The sequence below is a fragment of the Ambystoma mexicanum genome, chromosome 3q (genome assembly GCF_040938575.1).
Source record: "Ambystoma mexicanum isolate Mex_15411 chromosome 3q, UKY_AmexF1_1, whole genome shotgun sequence".
NCBI lineage: Eukaryota > Metazoa > Chordata > Amphibia > Caudata > Ambystomatidae > Ambystoma > Ambystoma mexicanum.
Genome location: NC_090926.1, coordinates 250,126,840 through 250,153,598, shown reverse-complemented (window position 1 = coordinate 250,153,598; position 26,759 = coordinate 250,126,840). Strand labels below are relative to the sequence as shown.

Here is a 26,759-nt window from a genome sequence, read left to right as displayed (position 1 = left end):
TCGCTTGTGTCGATCATTGCTATGCTCTTGTGTCTATCATCACTTTTTACTTGTGTCTACCACCAATGTCCTCTTTTGTCTACCATCACTTCTATCTTGGGTCTACCATCACTTCTATCTTGCGTCTACCACCACTTCTGTAATGTGTCTACCATCACTTCTGTCATTTGCCTACCATCACTTCTCTCTTGGGTCTACCACAACTTCCCTCTTGGGACTACCATCACTTCCTGCTTGTGTGCAGACTTTACTTCTCTCTTGTGTCTACCATGATTTCTGTTGTGGTCTTGGGTCTACCATCATTTTTCTCTTGTGTGTAATATCACTTCTCTCTTGCATCTAAAATCAATTACCTAGTGTGTCTATGATCACTTCCCTCTTCTTCTTGAGTCTACCATAATTTATTGTTTGTGTCAACCATCACCTCGTTCTTGTGTCTACCATCACATCTCTCTTGTGTCTACCATCACATCTCTCATTTGTCTATTATGACTTTTTTCTGTTGTCTACTATCCTTTCTCTCTTTTGTGTAGCACACTTCTGCCTTGGGCCTACCATCAATTGCCCCTTGGGTGTACCATAATTTCTGTCTTAGGTCTACCATCACCTCTCTCTTGTGTCTACTATCGCTTCTCTCTTTTGTCTACAGTCACCTCTCTCTTTGGCCTACTATCACTTCTCTCTTGTTTACCATCACTTGAGTCTCGGTTCTACCATCACGTCTGCCTTGTGTCTGCCATGGTTTCTGTCTTGCGTTTAGTATGGCTTCTCTCTTGGGTCTCCCATCACTTCTTTCTTGTGTCTCCCATCTGTTCTCTCTTGTGTTTACCATACCTTTTGAGTTTAGGGCCCTTTAGGAACGTGCATATGTAATGGATGGGATCAAACAGAATAATTTTGCGTCCAAATAATGGAACCAACTCATGAAGATCGCAAAGTACTGTTTTAGTAACAATTAGCTAAAACATGGAGTTTACAACGAACATCAACAGACGTACGCTCAGTCTCTCAGTGATCTTTACGCAAACAATATATTTTATACCAAAAATATGTCAGAGGTGACGTCGTACTATGTGGTAATAATGAAAAACACATCAAGGGTCCAGATTGGGTAAGGGGAACATCTTAGTATACTTTCTATAGAAGCTTGGATTATGATTGGCTGTCCACTGTCAGGTGGACAACATATGCTTACCTCTAAAACATGTCATCTTCGGAAACATTAGAGCCACAGTTTCTCATTGGTCTTCAAACTATAAGGGCCTTCATTATATGGACTAATATAATTGGTTGGCATGCTTGTGCCATGTTTGGAACATTCTGTTCACTTAGCAGCATGTAAGCCCAGACCCCGGTGCAAGGAGATGGGGCATGACACTACCTCCCCACCCAATTAGCCCAGCATCTCTCATCACCCATGCCTTCTGCCATGAAGATTGTCTTTGTACTTGTCCTTGTAAAGTATCCTTATCTTTGACAATGCACTTACTATCGTGTCTAGGATTCCAATTTCGGACTCTATTTTCATCCTTGGCTCACGTGACGGGAGACCACAATTTGGTAAATTTTCCAGGTTTTAAATGCTCTAAATGAATTAAACTTGACACGCTTGGTGTTCTTTCTTTGCACCTTAACAAGGGATGATTCATCTTCGCACGTTCCCTCATTTCCAGAATAGATGATGACCTTGGCCGCTTCAGTCTTGACTCCAGGCTAGACAGCCTTGCTGTGAAACAGGGTGTGTACCTTTACTCTTTTGTAGTAACCACAAAGTTTCAAAAGAAACAGGCCAACCGGAGTGTTTGGCCTGTTCTCTTGGGTTGTTTAAAGAAGACGAGACGTGTGTTGCCTAATTTTAGCAATCACAGAATGAGTCAACCATTAGGTATATATTACCATAATCTCAAAACAAAACTTTTATACAATTTGTAAAGAAATAAGATGTACGAGCAATACATAAAATATATTTTACTGCTTTGTGAAGTGAGTGGCTAGAATATGTAGGTACAGAAAATACAATAACATAAATCTGTTCTGAATGACTGTTTACATTCGAGAAAGGGACATTCAACACATTACGACCCAGGCGGTAAGTTACCGCCTGGGCCGTGACTTTACCACCATGGCGTAAACTATGTTTACGCCATGGTGGTTGGCGGATTTACCGCCCCATTCCAACCTTGGCGGGGCGGTAATTCCCCATTTTCCCATTTACCCTTCCCCATTCCCATTTTGCCCCATAGGGCATAATGGGAGTGGGGAAGGTGTTAATTACGCCACCGTAAATTACTAAAAGCAGGTGTTAAAACCTCCATGGCGCTAAGGGACCTCGTACTCAGGCGGTAAGGGTCGGCGCTGTTTACGGCGCCGTAAACCCCTTACCGCCTGAGTTGTAATGAGGCCCATTGGCCCTCATTACAACCTTGGCGGAGGACCATGGTGCTATTAGCACCATGGTCCATGCCGCTAAGGTTACGATTCCGCCATGGTGGATGGCGGAATTACCGCCCCATTCCAAGGTGAGTGGGGCGGTAATTCCCCATTCACCATTTGCCCTACCCCATTCCCATTTTTACCCCCATAGGGCATAATGGGAACGGGGAAGGCGCTAATTACGGCACCGTAAATTACGGTGCCGTAATTAGCTCCAAAATCCCTTTGCGGGTTGGATTTTTAACGCCTGCTAAAAGCAGGCATTAAACACCAATCCGCAAAGGGACACTTGTAATCAGGTGTTAAGGGTTAACGGCGCCGACGGCGCCGTTAAACCCTTAACGCCTGAGTTGTGATGAGGGCCATTGTGAGGGAAAATTGAGAACAATTAACATGTGAAAACAAATTAAGAACAGTTAGCATGTGCAAACAACATAATATGAGATAATTAAGTCCAATATTTCTAGAGGAGTAGTGCTTCAAAGTTTGTCCGCAAGTAGGAAAAAGGTTATAGATGCATGTGTAGTTTTACTAGTGATTTGAATGCATCATAAGTTCCCATATTTAGTGTTCGAAAGTTGTTTAATTAAGAGTTATTTCCTTATTAAAAAGTCAATGAATGATGCAGGGTCTTTTGACACAAGATATCCGATCATTAGCCAACGTGATCAGAAGTTGGTTTGTAGCAGAGGTTTCAACTTGGCTATTGTACAGGTATATCACTGTTCCCTGTAGTTGTCACGTTTCGGCGGTAGTGGGTTGAGGTAGAGTCCGCCTTCATCAGGGCTAAAAATCAGGGACCCTTTAAGGGGTGACATAAGTGTTGTTGAGAGTGGCTATAATGCTAGAGGAGTCCCAATCAATGGGGCTAAGGTTACAGCTAAGTTTGTTCTCATGGCGACCAGTTTATAAACTTACTTGCCGGTGCGTGCTCGGAGGAGCCTGAGAAACTTGGAAAGAAAAACCGCAGCGTTTTCCAACACAACCGCGTTGTTTCTGCCTGAATCTGCTTTACCATTTGGGGCTCTCGGGCTCCCGGGGAGCTCGAGAGCCCCAAATGGTAAAGCAGATTCAGGCAGAAACAACGCGGCATTGCGGAAAACAACCGCGTTGTTTCTGCCTGAATCTGCTTTTCCATTTGGGGCGCTCGGGCTCCCCACGGGGAGCCCGAGAGCCCCAAATGGAAAAGCAGATTCAGGCAGAAACAACGCGGCATTGCGGAAAACAACCGCGTTGTTTCTGCCTGAATCTGCTTTTCCATTTGGGGCTCTCGGGCTCCGAGCCCGAGACCCCCAAATGGAAAAGCAGATTGAGGCAGAAACAACGCGGCATTTCGGAAAACAACCGCGTTGTTTCTACCTGAATCTGCTTTCCCAGATGGAAAAGCAGATTTAGGCAGGCAACGCAGCATTTAGCATTTCCCATTTGTGTCTCTCGGGCTCCCCACGGGTAGCCCGAGAGCCCCAAATAGGAAATCAGCTGCAGGTAGAAACACTATGCGGCATGTAAACATAACCGCGTGTGTTTCTGCCTGCTGTGGCTTTCACTTTGGGTCTCCGGTGCTCCCCTGGGAGCACCGGAGACCCAAAGTGATAGTCACAGCAGGCAGAAACACACGCGGTTGTGTTGGAAAACGCTGCGGTTTTCTTTCCAATTTTCTCAGGATCCTCCGAGCCGGAGGAACATGAGAAACTTGGAAAGAAAAACCGCAGCGTTTTCCAACACAATAACGTTGTATTTATGTTTGTGGTCGTTTCAAAAGCGACCACAAACATAAATACAACGTTTTTAAAGCTGCGTTTTTATTTCTAAGTTTTCCGGGCTCCTCCAGCCCGGAAAACTTAGAATAAAAAACGCAGCTAGTGCTTATTTTTTGTAAAATAAATAAATAGCACTTACCGAGATTCAGCTGCAGCTTTCCTGCTCTGGTCTCCGGTCCCCGTCCTCCGCCTACAGCACTAATGAAGGGAAAGCCACCCAGCGGTAACCTTTGTTTACTACAGCTGGCTGGCTTTTCCTTCATTAGTGCCGCAAAAGCAAAAGCCAGCACAGGAGGGCCTCCATTTCACAAAATGGCTGCGCCCCTGTGCTTGCTTTTGCAAATTTTGAGCTTGAATAGCTCAAAATTTTACATAGGAAGTTTTAAAACGGAGATTGCTAGTATTTATTTTTTATGTGACCTATCTATTTTTTAAATAAAAATGTTTACTAGACCATCCTTTTAAGTAGAAGCTACTTAAGGGGTTAGGGTTCTTAGTTTTGTTGCATTATCCATCAGCGGTAGCGCTAGAGGGTGTCAGATGTCATAGGCATTCCTCTTTGTGTATTAATCAGGAGTATTAAGAAATAATACACAGTGCGCAACCTTTTGTCCCGCAGTAAACTTTTATTACTAAAAGGCAAGTAAGCTTCCTATACATACGGTTGGGGTGAGATGGAGGGTCATACATTCGCGCATGAAATGAGTCGGGAGAACAGACAAAATATGATAGGCCAATATAATATCGCTTAATGATAATCAAAATTGTAGGGTACCCACGTGACAACATGAAGTTAAATAAATAGAGCAAGAGGTATCCCAGGAAACAACCACCTATTGATTGGGAAATATAGACCTGCTTACATAGGCTAGCGAGTGAAGCAGTTAGGATGCAGGTGCTGTAGAGGAAGAATGACGCATATTTGCACTTATTGCAATTGTATGCAAGTAGGATGTGAATGGCCGGCTTCTGTGGGTCACTCAACTACTATCTAGTGGATGTAACTGGATGGAAATCTGTCAAAAGCTATTAGTAGGTGAAAAGCCATGATTCGATGGCTCTTTTAAGTTGTAGGTAGTGGTCTATGGTTCTAATCTTTTGAGGAAGAGTGTTGAAGAGTTATCTCTTGTGTCTCCCATCTCTTCTCTCTTGTATCTACCAACACTTTTCTCTTGTGTTTCATCACTTCGATCTCTTGCATCTACCATCATGTTTCCCTTGTGTCTGCCATGGCTTCTGTCTTGTGACTAATATTGCTTCTGTCTTCGGTCTATCATCACTTCTCTCTTGTGTCTACCATTGCGTGTCTCTTGTTTATGCCACTACTTCCCACTTATATCTACCACCACTTCTCCCTTGTGTCTCCCATCTCTTCTCCCTTGTGTCTCCCATATATTGTCTCTTGTGTCTCCCATCACTTCTCTCTTGTGTCTCCCATCTCTTCCCCCTTGTGTCTCCCATCTCTTCCCCCTTGTGTCTCCCATCTCTTCCCTCTTGTGTTCACTCACAATTTCTTCCCACTTGTGTCTACCATCACTTTCCCCCTTGTGCCTTTCATCTATTTCCCCTTGTCCCTCATCTCTTCCCCCTTGTTTCTCTCATTTCTTCCCCATGTGTCTCTCATATCTTCCCCCTTGTGTCTCTCATGCTTTCTCTCGTTTGTCTCCCACTGTCTCTCCCATCTCTTCCCCCTTGTGTCTCCCACCTTTTTTTCCTTGTGTCTCCCATCTCTTCCCCATCTCCCCATCTCTTCCCCCTTGTGACTCTCATATCTTCTCCCCTGTGTCTACATCAACTCTCCCTTGTGTCTCTCAACTCTCCCCCCTCGTGTTTCTCATCTCTTCCCCCTTATGTCTCTCATGACTTCTCTCTTGTGTCTCCCTTGTGTCTCCCATCTCTTCCCCCTTGTGTCTCTCATCTCTTCCCCCTGTGTCTCTCATATCTTCCCCCTTGTGTATCCCATCTCTTCCCCCTTGTGTTTCTCATCTCTTCCCCCTTATGTCTCTCATGACTTCTCTCTTGTGTCTCCCTTGTGTCTCCCATCTCTTCCCCCTTGTGTATCCCATCTCTTCCCCCTTGTGTTTCTCATCTCTTCCCCCTTGTGTCTCTCATCACTTCTTTCTTGTGTCTCCGATTGTGTCTCCCACCTCTTCCCCATTTTGTCTCTCATATCTTCTTCCTCGTGTCTACCATCAATTCTCCCTTGTGTCTCTCATATCTTCCCCCTTGTTTCTCCCATCTCTTCCCCTTGTGTCTCCCGTATCTTCCCCGTTGTGTCTCTCATCACTTCTCTTTTGTGTCTGATATGATATGATAGTTTATTTATATAGCGCCTATACACAATGTGTTTCAAAGCGCTTCAAGGCAAGGGAGGGAACAAGGGAAAATACAATGGCATTCTTACAGGCCATGAACAGCAAGGATGTGAAATTAACTATCATACTCGGCCTGACGACATTTTAGATAGTGCAAGAGCTAAGACATAGATAAGGAAGTGGGGGTGTGGGAAGGAAATGGAAACAGACAGGCGACTACCGTACTAGGCCTGACGACATTTCTGGTAGAGCCGGAGAAAAACAAGATGTGAGGGAGAGGGGTGCAGAAAGGTAGGGGAGCAACAAAACAAGCGACTATCATACTAGACCTGATGACATTTCAGATAGTGCAGCAGAAAAAAAACATTAAGGGGAGGGACAAGGAGACAGATGAGGTTGCTATCATACTAGGTACAGGGACAATTCTGATAGAGTAAGTGCATAGAAGAAAGTAAGGGGAGGAGATAGGAAAAGAGAGAAGGGAAAGGAGGAGAGAACAGATAGTTAGCAGTCAAAAGAGTGGAGAAGCAAGAGGGGAGAGTGAATGCAATTGCAGAAGTCAGTAGTAACACATAATGTTGAAAGCCAGGATACAAGATGAAGATGGGAACAGCATGATTCAGGGCCACCAGGAGTACAAGATGCAAAGGAAGTCCAGCATGAGAGTTGAGAAAGGGTGACGCACCGTGAATGAATTGAGTCCATAAAAGTCAAATCCAGCATTGGCCACAAGACAGTAATGGTGAAGCCAGAATTTATCAGGACAGACTCCTGCAGAAGTAGGCTTGAGGGGGGGAGAGGGGAGCAAGGTAGGAGAATCAAGCAAAACAGTCTGCCAGTTTGTCTCCCACCTGTTCTCCCTTGTGTCTCCCATCTCTCCCCCCTTGTGTCTCTCATATCTTCTCCCTTATTTCTCTCATCTCTTCCCCCTTGTGTCTCCCATCTCTTCTCCCTTGTGTCTCCCATATATTGTCTCTTGTGTCTCCCATCGCTTCTCTCTTGTGTCTCCCATCTCTCCCCCCTTGTGTCTCTCATATCTTCCCCCTTGTGTCTCTCATCTCTTCCCCCTTATTTCTCTCATCTCTTCCCCCTTGTGTCTCCCATCTCTTCTCCCGTGTGTCTCCCATATATTGTCTCTTGTGTCTCCCATCACTTCTCTCTTGTGTCTCCCATCTCTTCCCCCTTGTGTCTCCCATCTCTTCCCCTTGTGTCTCCCTTCTCTCCCCCCTTGTGTCTCTCATATCTTCTCCCTTGTGTCTACCATCACATTTCTCTTGTGGCTATCCTTGTTGCAGGTGTAGCTATCATTTTAGCACCCGTCTGAATAGGACCAATCTTCGCATGGCACTCCCATCCCTTCAGCCTCGAACTTTCTGTTGCTACTGTCCTGTTTCTATTTCTTCTTTGTGAAATGCTTGTGCTGTAGCTGCATCGCGATCCGACATTTGCCGAAACGCAGAGCGGAGAAGGAAAGACCCCCCATTCGCATCTTTTCCTCTCTGTGGGGTATAGGGGTCCTTCGAGGCCTGCCGTGGCGGGTGGAAGGCAGAGTGGCTTGAGCGCAGGTGATGCTGGCAACACGGCTCTAATTAATGCTACATTTCAAAATATATAATGAGCTCCAAACAGCGAGCACAGTCAAGGGTTACACGCACTAAAGGAGCGATAAAAAAAAACAAGAGAATTTTGCAGGAGACGGACCCTCTTCTGACCCCATGTCATCGACTTCTAACAGAAAAATCACACAATAAACTGAAAGCAGTGTGTAAAGTGCGTGGGAAGTAGCCTCGTGGTCCCCAGGGATACACCCGAGCACGCACGCACGCAGAGCGGATATCAGATCTGGCCCTGCCGGCGCACGCTCCGCGCGCTGATGGACAGGGAAGGCACATAAAGGGGCACCAGGGGATAGGCGAGCGCGTCCTCAAGGTAGTGGGGGGTTTACGCACCAGCCGTATAGCGCTGCAGACAAGCTGGGACACATAGGGTAAAATACTGGGGAGCACTCAGCATTTCATCCTACTGAGGTCGATGAAAGGCCGAGTTCTGCTGCCCTCACTGCTGGGAATCCTGGACACACGCAGGGCGCCTCTTCCCACAGATGCCAGGTCGGGTTCTGCTGCTACATTTCCGTGAATCCTGGATACGTGCGGGGCACCTCTGCCCCCCACATGCCAGGCCCTGATCTGCTGTCCACGCTGCTGGGAATCCCGGGCACTTGCATGGCGCCTGTGCCCACCTATGCCAGGCCCTGATCCGCTGTCCACGCTGCTGGGAATCCCGGGCACTTGCATGGCGCCTGTGCCCACCTATGCCAGGCCCTGATCCGCTGTCCACGCTGCTGGGAATCCCGGGCACTTGCATGGCGCCTGTGCCCAGCTATGCCAGGCCCTGATCCGCTGTCCACGCTGCTGGGAATCCCGGGCACTTGCATGGCGCCTGTGCCCACCTATGCCAGGCCCTGATCTGCTGTCCACGCTGCTGGGAATCCGGGGCACTTGCCGGGGCACTTGCATGGCGCCTGTACCCACACTGCTGCGGCGTTTGCCCGCGGGCGGGAAGCCTTCGCTCTTGGATTTGCTGTAATTTCCATTCTGATTGGTTTGAATTGGAGCGGGGCTGCACGCCTTGTAGGCGATAATGGAGCAACCTTTGCAGAGGCAATGAGCGCACCCGCTTCAGCGAGGCCCGCCGTACACGCTCACCATTGCCTGCACTTAACGCTCTACAAATGTCAGGGGGAGCCCCCTCTCCGCTCCAGCTTCAGCTCAGCCACAGCCACGCTCCACTCCCGGCCCTAGGTACGCATCCCCCCCACCCCGCCCTTTATTTTCCCGCTTGCCTCCCCCGGAAAGACTCTCCACAAATTAAACACAGATGCTTTAAATGTTCGTTTGACATATACCATTGTCTTAAAAACCATTCAACGAATACACGTTTGCAGTTAATAATCAGACCCACATTAAACGTCTGAAATGCTTCCTGTGAAAAGTGATGACGCAGAATCCAGACAGCACTGAACAATATCGCCTGTTAGCGACCCGCCCTTATTCTGCTCACATATAAACTCCCTTACACATGCTGTCAATGGAGGCGGAAGCGCTGGCTCTTGAAAAGATGGCGTGGGCCCTGTCCGTGTATATATGCTACTCACTTTCCTGCTCCCTGGGTTCAGAACTCGGCGTCCAGTGCTCAATATCGAGAGACGGCGTGTTTTTCTTCCATTAAGGACTGTACCCCGAAGCAGGAGACTGGCGACTTGTATGCCTCCAAGATGTGGCATAATTGAATTATGGCCCGCAGAGATTAAGAGAAAGAAATATTGGCCTGATTTAGCAGCTTCCCAATAAGAAATATGTCTCCGTTTTGGTCTACTGAACAAGATTGTACTAAATGTGAGGGGTTAGACGATTAAGGATCACTTTAAGAAGCAACCATTCTTTGTCCTGACGAAGGCCTTTTGAAACCATCAGGAAAACCTGCCAGGGATGGGGTTTACCTTGGAATAATAGGCCGAAACTTATTGTGTCGCCACAACACTTTGAAACATCCAGTTAAAATCAAAATAAATTCTTGGGGGTAACAGACATTCAGTACCCCTCAGAGACGTGAAAAAGCAGTGAAGAGAAAGGGTGGCAAGATAGACCAAGGGCGAGGTCGCTTAACATTTGCAAGAGCATAAAGAAATGTGATGAACTAGAATATACTATCCATGTGAAAAAGATTCTGGCGGAAATAATACTGTGAATGTGCCCTGTTCTGCGAGCTTTTTGTTTGCTCTGTTGCAAGACGTTCAGGAAATAAGTGAACCTCTAAATAGAGTCTAGAATATCGATGATTCTATGGCATAAGAAATACGCCCCTGTTTGTACACTAACTAACCCGTGTAGAATGAGAGTAATTGTTGGATGTGATTATGAAAATCATGATTTGTTATATTTTTTAAAACGATACACGTTGAACAAAGGAAACTTTTTGTGAAATGAATACAATTATGGTTTCCTTGTGAAAACATGAAGTTTTGAGTCTGGTCTATGCACGTTGATAAAAGTGTCAACAGTTTGGTAGTTTAGTTGGGTCTATACAATTGGTTAAAAAACAGGAGAAGGGGGTAGTCTGAGATACATATGTATAACGCTGCTCCTTGCCTCTACAAATATGGCGCGGGCCCTGTCCGTGTATGTATGCTACTTACTTTCCTGCTCTTTGCCTTTACAAATATGGCGCGGGCCCCATCTATGTATGTATGTTATTCACTTTTCTGTTCTGCTCCTCGCCTCTACAAATATGGCGCGGGTCCTCACGGGCCCTGTCCGTGTATATATGTTACTCACTTTCCTGCTTTTGCCTTTACAAATATGGGGTGGCCCCATTCGTATGCATGTATACTAGGCCCCATCAACTAAAGTGCACCAGCAGTGCTTAAAGATCCGGCTCAAGTCGTGGGTTAGAGTATAACAGTGAAAGTTACTTGAATCCTCCGCAAGGTCACTCAACCACCTTCTCCCTTACCGTTGGGTCAAATACTTCGGCCAAGGAGTGGATGATGCAGCAAAAAGCTAATTTCCTCCGTAACATAAGTAGGGGCACAGAGGTCCCTTAAGAAGTGAGACCTTGGGTATGACCCCTGTGGCTCATCAATGATGTTTATTATGGTTAGGGTTGATGGGAGTTGTAGTCCAAAGCATCTGGAGAGCCAAAGGTTTGACACGCATATATAAAATTCCTGCCCTTTCGACAAAAGTACCATACATTTTTATTTGACCCAAAGGCATCTGCGTTATATTTGAGCTCTGCTTTCTCTCAGTTATGTTAGGTTTCTTGACGAGCATGTGAATTTACGGGGCACTGTGAACATCTGGAGCAAAGGATATGCAGATCCAGTGACCCTGTCCTAATGCCAGATACCTTTAGCAAGAAGCCCAGATGTCGGAGCTCTCCACCACCAGGCCTTTTCGGCACGCCACCAAACCACCCCTCACTCGCCCCAACCTCAACCCCTTACCATCGACAAGAAGTGTTCCCCCCCCTCACAGTGGTGGGGGCTTGCATGTAGCAACGACCTTCATGGAGTGAGAATGGGAAAGCAGGAAAAGACTGGGAACCAAAAGAGGCTCTACATTTATTTTTTTAAAGTGCCCCCATATTACACAGTGTGAGCAAGCCCAACCCCTTTCCCATAAGAACATTTGGAAATAAAATAGGTAAACACACAAAAGAGGCCCAGGGTGCAGAGGCCCCCTGGGAAATCTCCAGAGTTCCCTGTAGGCCAGTCCACCACCATGTGAAGGGTGCAAGCTTGGCTACCCCAGATGGGGTCATTTACAGCATAACCCCGCAAATGAAGGTGTTAGTTCTGCAGAGACGGTCATGAAACACTGCAATACTTGAGCGCGCACTGAGCGATTCCAACCACCCCCAGAGGGGTTCAGATGGGGGTTCTTCCTCCCCGCAACAATAATTATAGGATGGTGCCATTTGCAAAGAAAGTTGCTAAAATGTCACCTGGTTCACTGTTCAAATAACCCAGTTATACCACTTTACATCGGAGCCACTCATTTCTCAAGGTGATACCCACATCTCCCGCCACCCATAGGGCCCACGCCCCTCACATTGTCCCATCCTGCCTCTCCCAGGAGATTTGCGGCCCAGAATTATTGTTCCTTTATTACATTTTTATAAACAACAACATATAATTAGCCTAGCCTAATGTTCGCAAACACATAGCATGGCCCAATCTTTATATAAACCGTGCCCCTTAGCACCATGTAACCATGATAAAAAAGTAACTAGCACAGCAAAAGAAGGCCAGAAAGAACATGCTGTCCAATCACATGCTCGCAGTCATTTCCCAGTTCCCTTATATGGCTCACCGCGCCCAAGCTTCATCAGTTACACTCGGCAGTAGTGTGCAAGTAGTACACAAAGGCTAACCAAATATCTTCAAGTGAACTTGGGTGGGATAGATGGCTATAGGTTTCTTCGCAGTTATTCATCCAAACCAATTCCTTAAACCAGGCGGGTTGCGATGGAGAGGGGAGGGCGCGTCTGGGTGGAAAGTACTCGTTAATGTACTATTAAGAGCGCCAGGTTAACCAGTCTGCCCCCGGTATTACCAATCGGAAGATGGATCCCTAAAAGGCAAGGCAGCGGCCAAGCAGAATAGTTCTTTTAGAATCGGGGACAATGTGCTAGTGATCACAGACCAAACACTGCTCCCTGTGGGGCTTGACCAAGCTGGGTGCAAACAAAGCTGTCTCATCTCTCTGGCATCTCGGACAAACCCCAGAGGCAGTCGGGTCAAATTGATGAATTTTAACAGCCACGTGTTATAGCTGGTGCAAATATGTAACGTGCAACAGTCACTACTTATTGTTCGTTGAGATACCTTTGGCCCTCCTTCCAGCCTCTGTCCTGCAAAGACAGCCCAACTGCAGCCACCCACCATCTGCATGTAATAGAACTCCCCTCCCCCCTCCAGTGCTTAATTTGTGGGGGTGCTTGCCAGGGCTCAGCCCAGGCACTTATTTTTGAGCCCCAGCACTTATTGTCTCAGACTCAGTTTCATTATGATGTGATGTTTTAGCAACGTTGTTATTATAACTGTCAGTCAGTAGTAGTCGTCACACAACAAGCAACAGTGTGAATTGGGCACGCGTCTTCCCCCTGGGCAAGCGCATTGTCGTACCTGAATCAGATCCCCCACAGTGGTGTGGCAGTGCTATTTTCCATTTTCATGAAGAACAATTATTTGCAAGTTGACAATGCTGGGCATTCGTGCTGACCATGGCCACACACTGCGAATATGTTAAAGTACATTTAATAACACTGTATTTGTTACCGACTATAGAGTTCACAAAGCTTTATATTGTAAGACAAAGGCATTCACTTGTCCCTTTGTTATTAATATGTTTTTCTTTGTTAAATAAAATGTGTTTTATCTGTATTCTCCCACTGTGTAAGTGTGATCCCATATGGCTAGTTAAACCAGCCACTAGCCTCCTGTAGGTTCTTTAGCCCCACCTGTGAGTTGAAGGGAGGATGTGGCCTGAACTCTGTTTTCTTTGTTCTATTTGTACTCCCCCTCTGGGGTCAAGGCCCCCGTCAACAAAAAAAGAGGGTCCTTGCCCTATTTTCTTTATCCACACACTGCTCCAGTCAGCCATCGGGGCATGGCACATCTGCCTACTGTAATAACCAGCAGCAGTGCCACGGAAGGGCGCGTTGACAACAAGAGGGCATCCAGCAGCCCCAGCACTGGGGCAATGCCATGAAAAAGGCCACTGCCGAACAGGGGCACCGGCCCTGAGCATCCAGGATCTTGCTGCAGTGTTGACAGTCCTGAGCATCCAGAATCTCGCTGCAGAGTTTTCAGTTCAGTAATGATTTTCCCTGCATTTGCCCATCAATCTACCAAAGGTCGAAAGGACATTGGCTCTATTTCCAAGGGCTCGACAGTCACAGGTCCACGTGCCACCTATGCTATCAGAGCAGTGTTAACAGCGCTTGCATGTTTAAAAAAGCCCCTACATGTGATATGATAGGTTATTTATAACGCGCTTGATACCCAGAGGTTTCTAAGCGCAGACCCGGGGATCGAACCTGTGTTGCTCCGTGTCGTCTTGCTTCCAAGGCGAGCACATTGCCCCTGAGCTATCCTCCCGAGAATTGTCCTTTCAAGATACAACATGTATGTTATTTTATGTCGATTGGTATTTGTAAATAGCTCACCGGCTATAATCGGTGCACCCATCAACCCCAGAGAGCAGATGTGAGTTGCAGCTTTAACCCAAATAGTTTGACACTGATGGGAGCAACTGTGTGAGGTAGCAACTGGGGCAGTGTAAGAGGTGCTAGAAAATATTTGGGCCCTGGTACTCGTTCTTTTACAAATTAAGCACTGTCACCCACCCCACCCCCCAACCACCCCTCCCCCCGCCCCCACAGTGGCCGCGCAGGGCGGCGGGTGACTGAACCTAGCGTGGGACGCATGGCAGGTGCACTGCAGCGCTATGGCGGTATTCATCCGAGTCCTATAGAGCCTGTGGGAAGGGGCAGCAATGGAGTGGATAACTCACACACATCTCACCACCTGGGACCACAGAGAGCAGAGCTGAGACAGATCTGCCCGGCACCGGCCAGCTAACCTTTCATCTGTACACGTATCTATACCTTCCTATCCCCCAAATACTGCAGGCTGAGGCCTCAGACTGCACCTAGGCATAGGGCGGTCACAAGAGGCACGACTCAGCCTCATGGCATAACCAGCGCCCCGTAGCACCAAGGGCATGAGACGCCCCCTCATCCGGAGTGTGGGCACTCAAATCAGAACACATTATCGCTCACATAGCAATACCACAATCTCGCCTTGAAATAGCGTCCGTCTGATTATAAGTAAACACACACACTTTCTTATCCATAAACACTAGGTTTTATGTGTTAGTAGAGAAATGAATGGTTCCCGGAAACATTAGGCCGTCACATTCTGAAAACACTGCAGTATTCTTCCACCAGGTTCCAGGATTTCATTTCAGTAAATGAGCTGCCTTGCTTTGCCCATACATCTGCTTGTCATGTTGTAAAAAGACACTATTTTTGTTGCCAAATGCCGCTTTTCACTTTCAGTAAATTTTCAGCCTTGCACAGCATGGCTATGTTTCATTATCAAATGCTGGGGGCACCTATATAGGCCCCAATTAGACATCATGCGCCCAGGATCCGCCTCACATGCCGCGGCAAAGCTATACGTGTTCCTGCACTGTCATATGGCAGAAACCACTTGAATTGCCCATGTATTTCCCCACATAATCAGGTTCAATTCCACTCCCCCCCACCCCCCGTGCAGTCCCACACGCTGACATAAGTCACACACACTCAAATGAACGCTCACCCAACCAGGTGCCACCAAATGCCCCTGCACTGCCCGCAGATAGATGCCCGGGAAAAGCTTCATATTCCATGTTTTCAGATGCTCCATTTCCACCTGGCACACTCAAGTTCCGCTTCACGTGTTTTTGTAGTCATATATACCTATTGATTGCACTTCACTTATGCAGATTTCATCATATAAACCCATTTAGTGCAGTCATCAGGAATAGTTTCATATGCCTAGGTTTTACTTAGCATGCCCAGGTTTAGCCACAAATGCCCAGGATCAGCTCCATATAACTATTACTACCATCAGTTGCCGGAGCGTTCTCTACTTCAAGGTTGACCCTCACATGCTTAGGTTTAGCCGTACATGGACAAGCTCAGCCAGACATACCTACATATTTTCATCATATGCTAGTGGTGGCTTCACATGCTTAGCTTTACCATCACATGCCCAGGTTCATCCTCACACGACCAAGCATAGATTTGTATTTATGCAGCCATGTACCACAGTAATAGACCAGGAACATCTTCACATTCTAAGGTTCTGTCTTCAAAAACCAGGCTCCATCTGACATATGGTGAGCAATTCGACTATCCACACAGGGAGTTTGCGCTCGCCTGGTCTTTTTGGAAGTTTGGTAATGAAAACGAAAGATGGGAGATCAACCACAGGAAATGTGTGGGGCTAATCTGCACACATTTTCCTTTGTTCACCGTACAACAAACACATAGTCATATGTACTCCGGGGGGACACAGCCTACAGGCGCAGTCCTCCATGTCACATTTAGCTGGAATGTGACAGACACGGGTACATGAAAGCATCTCAGGAAGGTGGAAGGCAACAACTTCCTCTGTCCATGGCCAGCCTAATTAAAATATAAAAGGCTCCATGCATCTGCCCTCTCTATTGTCTAAGTTCTAAGTTGTCTAAGCTGATGGCAGTGCATACTGATGAGAGTTAATTGAGGCAAGCCCGCAGAGGGGCTTGCTCACAGAACTGACAAAAGCGGGCAGGAAACACTAACACATCTTTGATATGCAATGGGTCAACTTGAAGCTAGCTCCCACTCCTCTGTATGAGGGGCAGTGAATGACATTTCTAGGACAACTGTTTTCTGCAAGGAACCCCCTTACAGAGGGAAGAAGTATGTGATTTGATGGAGACAGAAGTCTGTTTTCGCCACAGACTTCAAGGGAGACCTGAGCTTTGATCAAGAGTCACAGAGAGCTCAATTAACCAGAGAGACACTCTCATCCACAACAGACAAGAAGATGGGTGGGACTTAGTAGTACATGTTGTCACCTCTTACCTTTCCTGCAAAGCACTCTGGTTATGACCTCAGCGCATAACAGAATATTGCTGGTGTGGACCCAGGATTGGTTCAATAATGTAGGCTTAGCCTGCACCAATCACTGGGGCCCTTCTGGCTTTAAAAGAGGGTTAAGCCCTTCTTTTGGAAGATCACCCGATGACTTTGAAAGGAGTAAGAAGAAGGACTCATTTGGACCCTGGCTGAAGGTACAGTCTACCTTTCATCTTCCGACAGTGAATGAAGGCCAAGATTTCCAAGAGGGAAGCAAGATCCCTCCCCTAAACATCTCCCAGGGACAGAGGGAGATAGCAGACTCAGAGGACCCATCCAGCAGCTCCAGAACCTGTACCCAGCCAGCACACAGCATGTCCTGCTAGGTTCTGCCAGCAAGCTTCCTAGCTGGGAAGGGCCAGAAATTCTCTGAACAAAGGAAAAGGCCATTGCCTGCAAACACCCTCCTCAGCATTGGGCTGTCCCCCTTAAAGGATGACATACGCCCTGCCAAGAAACTAAAAGGAGTGCGATGCCAAGCATCAACGAGCATCCATTTTTTAAAGACATTTTCGAGGAAGTTGAACCCTTGCACCGCGACCGGCTGCACCACTGACTGTTGTCATGCTGAGTTCACTAAAGCCATCCGAGATGCCTCGACCAGTGCTCCAGTTCCGCCAACCAGCACAGAGAAAGCAATTCTTGACCCCGAGCCGCCGTGCAGGCCAGCCTGCAGCCGTCTGTCCAGCCCCGATTACTGAACTACCTGCGGCCTGATACCTGCAGCTGTCTCCCGTCTTGAACTCTATCGCAGGGTCTGCAAAGCATCCTGGAACCGACTTGATGCTGTCGAGCATTAAGATCATCTCAAGCACCAGGTACATTGTGGTTCTGTCCCGATGGTCCTTCTCCGGAGGCCGCTAGAGTTTCATTTACGACCCCTTGCTCCCTTGGTGCTGACACCAAATAACCTTGAACAGTGGAGACAGATTGCTTATCCAAAGTGCTTCCCTTTCCTTCATGAACCTGTCTGTCCTCTATGTTCCTTTACAGGGTGGGCTGTATTTTGTAGTGTGTAATAATAATAAAGTAGATATTTTTATACAACCTTGACTGGACAGTCCCTTTTATTATTGGGTAATGATTGTATTTTCTCTGTGTTACAACTAACCAACGATCCACAAACTTGCAGAGATAAGCCTGCCATTCCGTCCACATTACCAAAATTGGACAAGGAGGTTTATAATTTACTTGTGTTCCAGTCTGTTCGGATCTTTTCTGGTGTAATAGAAGTGTAGGGCTGATTGATGGTTTAGAAACCGATATTCATCCCTGGACCACTGGTGCCCCGAAAGTTGATTTGTCACACATGTTCACATACAGGCTCAGATGAACAGCTTCAACCATATATGTCCATGTGCTGCTGTCAGTGACAGAGCTGGGGTTGAAAGGCAGGGAGAGGCAGTAGGGAAACGTGGGGGGGAGAGTGGCAGGGCAAGGTTGTGTAGCGGCTGAACAGTGGGAAGAGGTGTGCAAGGGAACTGCCCGAAAATAACCAGGGAGATTGGGTAAAGAGACAGAGTGGCCTTGCGGGGGCATCATTTACTGGGGCCCCTCCACGACACTGCTCTTTCATAAGAAACAAAAGATATTCCTATTAGGAAATCCCTAATGCCTAAGGTTCCTGATGAAAACCTGAGGGAGCTTCTTATGGACCCACGAAACATCATAATTACCCATGTGGAGAATTTGCGGGGTCCTCAGCCAAGGGAGTCACTTAGGAACACAGTTCTGGCATGGTTGTGTCTAAGAATGGGGTGAACCTATATAGGAACCCAGGACCTGAGGTTCCTGCGCAGGGGGCACGTTAACACCTGTTGTACTCAGAGTAACACAGATTGTATCATGATAGGGTGTGTCCAAAGCAATCTTCCATTATTCCTTAGCCTAGGCAAGAACCTGTATAATATGTTATCTTACACCAATATGAGGAGTATCCCGAATTGATGCACCTAATGCACCCGTGGGATTTGCTAATTGTTGCCTTGGACTTTATTTCTGTCATTTTGCATCTATATTGGATGTTCTGTTTGCAACTGTTTTATATTTCTTATTTCTTTTTTGTTGTTTTTTTGTGTTGTACGTTTTATGTCGTGCACTGAGGCCTAGGGGCGTAATGCGCTTGATAAGAGATAAATCAAATTGGTCATAGAGCCGATCATTTGTTTGTCCCCATGTACCACTGTTGCATGCTAAGAACAGACTCAAGTCATGCTCTCCATCCGCCCATCGCCACATTTGACTTGTTTATTTATGGTACATTTGTATAGTTACAGTTGTATACTTAGTTGCTGGCGGTGGCTCAGCTGTTTCTCTCTTATTCATTTCCCTGGGGACTGTGAGAGGCAGTCTGCCAAGCAATGCTCAGAGAGTCCGAGTGTATCAGAGGGCTACTTGCCCTCCTCGGACCCGGTCCTGCACAGGCAGCAACTGGGCTTTTGAAGGACCCCAGGACAAGGACTGCATGGTGGCGTGACTCACTTGCACCCAGGGTGCTGCAATCCCGCAAGACCAGTGACCTGTGCAGCCAAGAGGTTAGAGACTGTCCCCTCACTTTGTATTTCCTCAGGGACCATCCCCCACTTGCCTTTTCCCCCCAAGGGCCCCTGACACATTGTGTACGTGTTTGGCAATAAAAGGCCGTGGTTTTTATTGCACATCACGTAGTAATACACAACCATCATAATCATCATAATAATACATAATGTGCACTTTTGGGAACGAGGCCCAGTGTTGTGCCCCCTGGCCGGTGCCACCTTTCTCTTCCCACGACGACGTGGGCCCTGTTTGTTGCCAGTGGCTCCTTCTTCTCTCTTTCCCCCTTTTTCTTGGGTGGGTGGGTTTCTGGGAAGCAAGAAAAAGTATTCTGCATGTGCAGTCTACTTGTTTGGTGCTCCGTGCGGGGTACCAAATGAAATGTGGTTCTCTGTTACATGAGCAGCTCCTTATATTGTTGTAAAATAGCCCTGGGCTGTGACTGTTTGTGGGACCTTTGCCGCGCCCACGGCCGGCTGGAGCCGACGGCAGTTAGCACCTTGTAGTGCTCTTTTTTTCCTCACCTGGACCCTTCCTGCCTCCCTGATCTTTGGCGCTTGGCACCTGCTATTGTGCTGTGGCACCCTGTTGTTCCCCTCATCCTGCCTGGCTCCTCGTGTCTGTGGGATGAAAAGGGGTGGAGGTGTTGGGCTTCCCATGTGCCCCGGCTGCTGAGCTTGCAGCAAGCCTTTTGCCCGTCTCCCCTCCTGTCCTCCTTGCCCCCCAGGTTACTGGCCCACGCTTTTGAGCCGCGGGGTGCCCCATCTGCAGCGTTGGCTACACTTTCCGGCACCGGCTGCGTGTCACGTCACGCAGACTCCCTGAGGGTCAGGCGCCTGGCGGCTGCTGAGCCGGCTCCATGGCCGCTAAGGCAAGCGCTCGCCGAGCTTCATGCAAGTGCGCAGCTGCTTCTCCCTCCCTGGTGCTCTCCATCCTCACGCTCACTGCAGCTGCTTATGCAGAAGTGCCGCCCGCACTGGCACGCGCCCCAAGGACACGTGAGCAGTATATGCACTTGTGTTGCTCTCAGAATGAATATCCGGAAAGGTTGCCCTTTGCTGGAGTCAAAAGCCGGGCTCGCGGTTGGAAGTGCCAAGCTCCGTAGCCACTATTAAGTAAGCTGCCGCTGCACCACCATAGCTTCTCTATTTTTATTTTATTTTCGGCTTTACCCATTTGAAAACAGGGCTGCCACTTTTTGGAGCACCAATGCGCACCAGCAAATGCACAGGCCCCAATTCATGGAATTTTTTGCACTGCAGACACAAACCCTGATTGATGGAACTGTGCAAAGTGTATTTTTGCAGTGCAAAGTCCGGGCAAAGTCATTTTGTACTGCAAAAACGACCATGCACTGACTTTGCACAGACATTGCACTGCAAAAATACACTTTGCACAGTTTCATCAATCAGGGTTTGTGTCGGCAGTACAAAGTCACTTTTCAGCTGTGCAAAGTCACTTTTAACCGTGCAAAACATTCCATGAATCGGGCCCACAGTATTACACACCTGTCCAATGTTCTGCGTAATTCCGCCTCCTCAAAATAATACCAACAACCTATTGATTTGCCTCCTCAAGCGCGTTCATTTGAGCCGTGGGCAGGCAATATGTACATCCCTTTTGAATTAAGGCTGGAGTTCTTACTCATTGCCCGTCTTTATGGTGAAAACATAACCTTCTTCCAAGCAACACTGCTCTCCCATGAACATTTCGGGGTGCCAGCAGCTTTCACCGTTTTTGTTCCTGCCAGATGGGCACCGGCATTCAGAGAAAACGCGGCATTATCGCTTGTGTCTTGCCCTCTAGAGGAAAGTCTTTTAGGTCTGACCTCACCACAATCACACCAGACGAAGGCCTAAAAAGACAAGATGGCGTCCCACGGGCTCTCCTGAGAGTTTCCAGAAAGACAGGCTTATGTCCATGGTCATGTCTGCCCTGCACGTTCTCTCTGAGCACTGTGCATGGTGCGCTTGCTATGCATCAGATTCAGCAAGAGCACCTCAAAGCAGGGTTGTGTGTAAGGCACACCTGGAGGGACCTCACAGAGCACAATGTGCACCATGCGTCAGTTTCTGAAGAACCCTGGAGAAGTACGGAAGTGCAACTGATGAGGAGTCAGAGATGAAACACACACAACCAGTCTAAAGGCATGAGCAACTAGACCTGAAAAAAAAAAGAAAATCCAGAACAAAGTACCATTTATCAACCAGAATTGGGGCTACAATGACCCAGATCGACAAGAACATATGATATGTTATTTATAACGCGCTTAATACCCAGAGGTTTCTAAACGCGGACCCGGGTGTTGCTCAGTGGCATCTTGGTTCCATGTCATTTTATCGCGGGATGTTTTTTCATGGGCTTTATTACTGTGGATTTTTTAATGAAAAAACTCATCACATTTTTTTGGGGGGGGTTCCCCCTCCAAACCGGCCAGCCTCTTGAATTTTTTATATATCCCCGAAACCCCACACCAAATATATATATTTTTCCAACCGCCACAAAAAAATTTTAGGAGTTTTTTCGGCAAAATAATCTCGGTAAAAAACCACACGAAAAAACATCCTACCATGAAAAGACTTTGTACCGTCATCTTGCTTCCAAGGCGAGCACTTTGCCTCTGAGCTATCCTCTCGACATATCCTCCCGAGACATAATTTAACAATGAGACGTACATGCCTCTCAACCCTTTGGGTCGTTTTATAGCGCAAAGCAAGCCTGATGTAGGACCAGGCCTTTGACCATGAGGAAGCAGGAACAACATAAGATATCCTGCCAACATCCCTTCAGTCTAAAACTGGCTTGGAGCAGAAACTACTCCACGTACTAGGCCAACGTAGAACTACTATAGGCATGATAAGGAGCCGTGCCAACACTTACACAGAACCAGAAACCTGCAATGACACAGAAACCAGACTGGCACCGAAGCACAGCCAGGCAACACTGAACACGGAACCAGAAACCTGCACTGATGCAGAAACAAGATTATTACTGAAGTACAACCCAACCAGCACCGACATAGAACCAGAGACCAGTACTGGCACAGCAGACCATCAGTGATGCAGAACAGACAACAGAAACCAGACCAGGCCTGACTCAGAATCAGACTATCATGAGCACACTACCGAAAAAAGACCACAACTGCACACCATCACTAACGCAGAACTCAAAATCCGGCCAGTATTGCCACAGTACTTGAACAGAAGTGAAGAGGGCTCAGTGATTAGACCAGCACTGACGCAGAATTTCACTAGCACAGCCGGAGATCGAGTCAAAAATGATTCAATGGCAGACGAGGGACACAGAACCAGAAAAACAGTGACACCAGATCAGCAGTCACACAGAAGCAGACCATTCAGGACCAGAACCAGGCCAACACATAAGCAGAACTAGGAACCAGGCCAGCAGTAACATAAAACGAGACCAACACTGAAGTAATAATGAATTAGTTCACATTTGCATATGGTGCTTCTTGTCGGATTCTTCCTACTTCTAAGCACAGTAACAATGGGAGGTATTAATACACAATTTGATGGTACTCCATTTTTGTATTTACATCAGAAGGAGGAAAAGGTGAGTCAGCCTTTCCAGCATTCAAACCCGTGCCCTGCGTGCTCTGACTGGCATAGAACCAGATCAACCTCTAAACCAGAGCCAGTAACCAGGCAAGAACTGATACAGATCCAAACCAGCAAAAACACAGAACCAGGTGAACACTGAAGCAGAATTAGAATTTAGGCAAGCCCTGAAACAGAAATAAGCACCAGACCAGCTCCAGTACAAAGCCCGAGCTACACCGAGCCAGAACTAGAGGCCTGCCGGAGGTAAAGACAGACAGAAAATGGGTAGAGCCAACTTGATAGGCATACCACATAGTATTGGCCATAGCCAGGACTGACTTATTGGGCGTGAACACATATGCTGCAAAATTCCTCTGACCAGTTGCATAATGAGATCACAGGATCAAAAAGGCCTCAGAGACAAAGCATGCACTTGAACTGCAACCAGCACTGACCTAGATCTGAGACCAACAAGACAGAATGGTGTATGTGGCCAGCTAGGTATCAGACTGGTGCCGTCCCATGATCAAGCACCGCATAGGTGAGTAATCACAAAGTTAAGCTGGCCTATTGGGCGATCAGGAGATTTACAGTCAAGCTCGTACCTCGGATAGGGCTGAGGCACAGCCTGTGGAATCTCTTTCCAAAGCACTGTCTTATTGCCATGAAGACCAATGGGCTACAACCATGACCACACCCTAGATGGGCATTGAACAAAAATCTGCCTTGTAGTACTCACAACTTTGAAGTCTTCGGCTGTGCACTGCATTCCCTGATAGCGGCATGCCAATAGCATATCCCTGATGTCATGGCCTGCTCGACTGTAGAACTCAAACATGCTGAAAGGCTTTGGCTTGAAATTCCGGAAGTTTGCCTTCTCCTGCAGGGTTTCAAGGAGCTTATCGTCAGCCATCTGAATGTCTGGAATTTCATACCTGCAGAGGGAAAGGTTAGAAAGGCACTGGTCAGTGGAAGGAACTCATGGTAGCAATAATAAAGACAGACACAAGTGATCACAGTTCAAGGGTGTTCATTAAACTACAAAGGTAGGTTGTAAAAACGCCTAATCTAAACCTAAATCTAAAATGGGAGCAAGCTTCGACCATCAAATATTAATAAGGCAGTCCTAGTGGCATTGTGTCAAATAAAAGGGCCTATACTAAGAAAAAGCTATTGCCAATCCTTATGCTAAATACAAAAAGAAGTGTGGGAAGGAAGTGTTCACAAATGATAAGTCAGGATGTGGTACTTGAGGTCTCCCTGCCACTACAAGGCTATGTATCACATGTTACAGTAAAACATGCAATAAATAAAAAGTACACCTGAAAACCCATGTTGTTTACACTCAAATTCTCGCACCAATGCACCTAGCATTTGCTCATTCCCATTGATAGCTCTGACCACTATATGGGAGCACTCCGCTCTGGTGAATGGAGCTATTACCGCCCCATTCCAAGGTTGGTGGGGGCGGTAATTCCCCATTCACCAGGGCCCTTCCCCATTCCCATTTGAGCCCCCATAGGGCTCAATGGGAATGGGGAAGGCGCTAATAACGGTACCGCAAATTGTGGTACCGTTATTAGCTCCAAAGTCCCTTTGCAGGTCCCGTCCTTAATGCCTGGAAAAACCAGGCGTTAAGGGAGGACCCGCAAAGGGAACTCGTAGTAGGGTGGTAAGGGATTACCGGCACCGGTGCCCTTACCGGTGCCGGTAATCCCTTACCGCCCACCTCGTAATGAGGCCCACAGTCTATTTAGAAACCCGTGTCTGTTTGTTTCTAAGGGGCACCATCTTGGAAGGGCCCTCTACATGATACGCCTCTTACCACTAGCTTGGTGTATTTTGTAACAGCACAATCAGGCGATCACCACGGCACAGAATTGTCATTTAAATGTGTATAACTGTGTTGGTTTTGGACAAATTGTAATACATCAGCGACTATTTTATAAATATTTTGGTGAATGTTTCTATGTTTTTTTGCTCGTATTTATGCGGTACCGTCTAGTTGGTAAGTAGAGGGGAAGCGAGAGAGAATTCTGAGTCAGAATATGTATCTCTCATAGTGACTTGGCTCCCAAGTGTGATATGTGGCCGTATATCTGTGGCCATCTATTCAACTGCATTGTTATATCTGATTAGGCATACTACCACTATGACCCAGGTGTGTGTATGCTATAAGCAGCAGTTCTGCAAATACTGCATATGAGTGTGCTGGGCAGTTTAGTATGCTGTAGAGGACTGTTAAGGTTAGTGCGCAACTCTCAACCACTTCAGTCCAAGTGTGTACATTCTCTAAGTAGTTCTGCAAGCTGAGTATAGATGGTAAGTTCTTATATTCCAGAGCAGTTCAAATTCAGTCCGGACTGGTGGTGTTCAAGGTTTTCAAAATTTCAAAATATCCTGGATTTCTAATCCAAAAGTATGGTTCCTCATGTCTGTATGTTACAGTGTAGCAAGGTTTTGCCAGCTTTCTGTTTCATTCAAACCCAGAGTGTCTGTTCTCAGCCTGAAGATCCAGAGTTATTCTCTTCTGTAGAGTAGATTGTGGAGGTTCCCACCTCTTTTTGGGATGGTGATCTTCTCAATAATTGTCCAGATAAAGTCAGTTGGCCAATGTTGTTTTGCTATAAAGTGCTCCACCATAGGTGCAGTGACCTTCTTAGTTCGAATGCAGGATCTATGTTTTGCCATTCTGGTTTTGATAGGGCGTGTAGTCATGCCCATATATCATTTCTGGCACGGACAAGTGATCAGATAGATGATGTTATTGCTATTGCAGTTGCTGAAGCTTTTTTGGTTTCAGGAACCGCGATCTTTAAGCATTGACATAGGATGACACTACTGGTTGACACAATGGTTAAAGATCTTTTTGTAGTGGCACATGCGCTGCATACACCACATGGCGTATGTTCAGTAGGTGGTGTCTGGTTCCAGAGGGTGTTTGGTCTCAAATCTGGTTCTTTGTTTGTATGGATCAAGGCGTCACGTAGGTTGCGCCTTCTTTTCGTGGCGAACCTCAGTGTCTCCAAAGTGACGTCCCCTACATTGAGGATCAGCCAGAGTTTTAAAATGTCTTTCTTAATTTGATTTGCCAATGGTGAGAAACTCAACTCTGCTGTGATATTCCCATCAAGTTCATCTCGTTTACCATGATTTTCCAGCGTGACAGCTCCTGGGATGTTCTTTGCTCTTTTTCGTGCTTGTTTGACTAGACGTTTGGGGTAGCCACAGTTCAGTATTTTAGTGGCTAGGTGATTCGATTGTCTCTCATAATCCACTAAATTGGAGCAATTTCTCCTGTATTGCAGGAACTTCCTAAAGGGCAAGTTGCTCCTGAGGCTGGCAGGGTGGTAGCTGTTGAAGGTCAATAGAGAGTTCCTGTATGTAGGTTTATTGAATACTGAACTCGTCATGAGCTAATTCCTTATTTCCAAGTTTAAATCCAGGAAGTGGATTAAGGGAAGGCTGTGTGTTTCCGTAAAAATTTTAAAAACTGTTTTGTTCATTGAGCCATAACATGAAGATAGCCAGTTCCTCTTCACTGCCCTTGAATATCATGAGAACGTCATCTATGTATCTTGACCATAATTCGATCTTCTCGGTCCAGGGATTAGTCTTGCTATAGATTTTCTTCTCTTCAAAATCAGCAACGTACAGGTTGGCCAGACTAGGTGCGAAGGTGGCACCCATCGCGGTTCCAGATGTTTGTTCGTAGAAAGAGTCTTTATACAGAAAGTAATTTTTAGTTAGAGCTACTTCTACCAATTGCATGATCAAAGTGATAGGTGTTCGTACGGGTTGATCGGTGTGTCTTAAGACCTTCTCTACCACTTTTAGTGTCACTATTTGTGGTATCCTAGTGTATAGTGACTCTACGTCTAGAGGTATCAATAAGTTCAGTGTGGAGTCAAAAGGTC

The 26,759-nt window shown here is 46.8% G+C and overlaps 1 protein-coding gene across 2 annotated transcripts in view; it reads right to left on the bottom strand.

Annotated features, from left to right (window-relative positions):
* Positions 1-26,759, bottom strand: part of ASIC1 (acid sensing ion channel subunit 1) — a 601,299-nt gene that overhangs the window by 482,083 nt on the left and 92,457 nt on the right. For both annotated transcript variants that reach the window (XM_069653671.1, XM_069653672.1), the window contains exon 3: positions 23,582-23,777. In XM_069653671.1, coding sequence (XP_069509772.1) covers positions 23,582-23,777 — 196 coding nt within the window. The remainder of the gene's footprint in view (positions 1-23,581; positions 23,778-26,759) is intronic.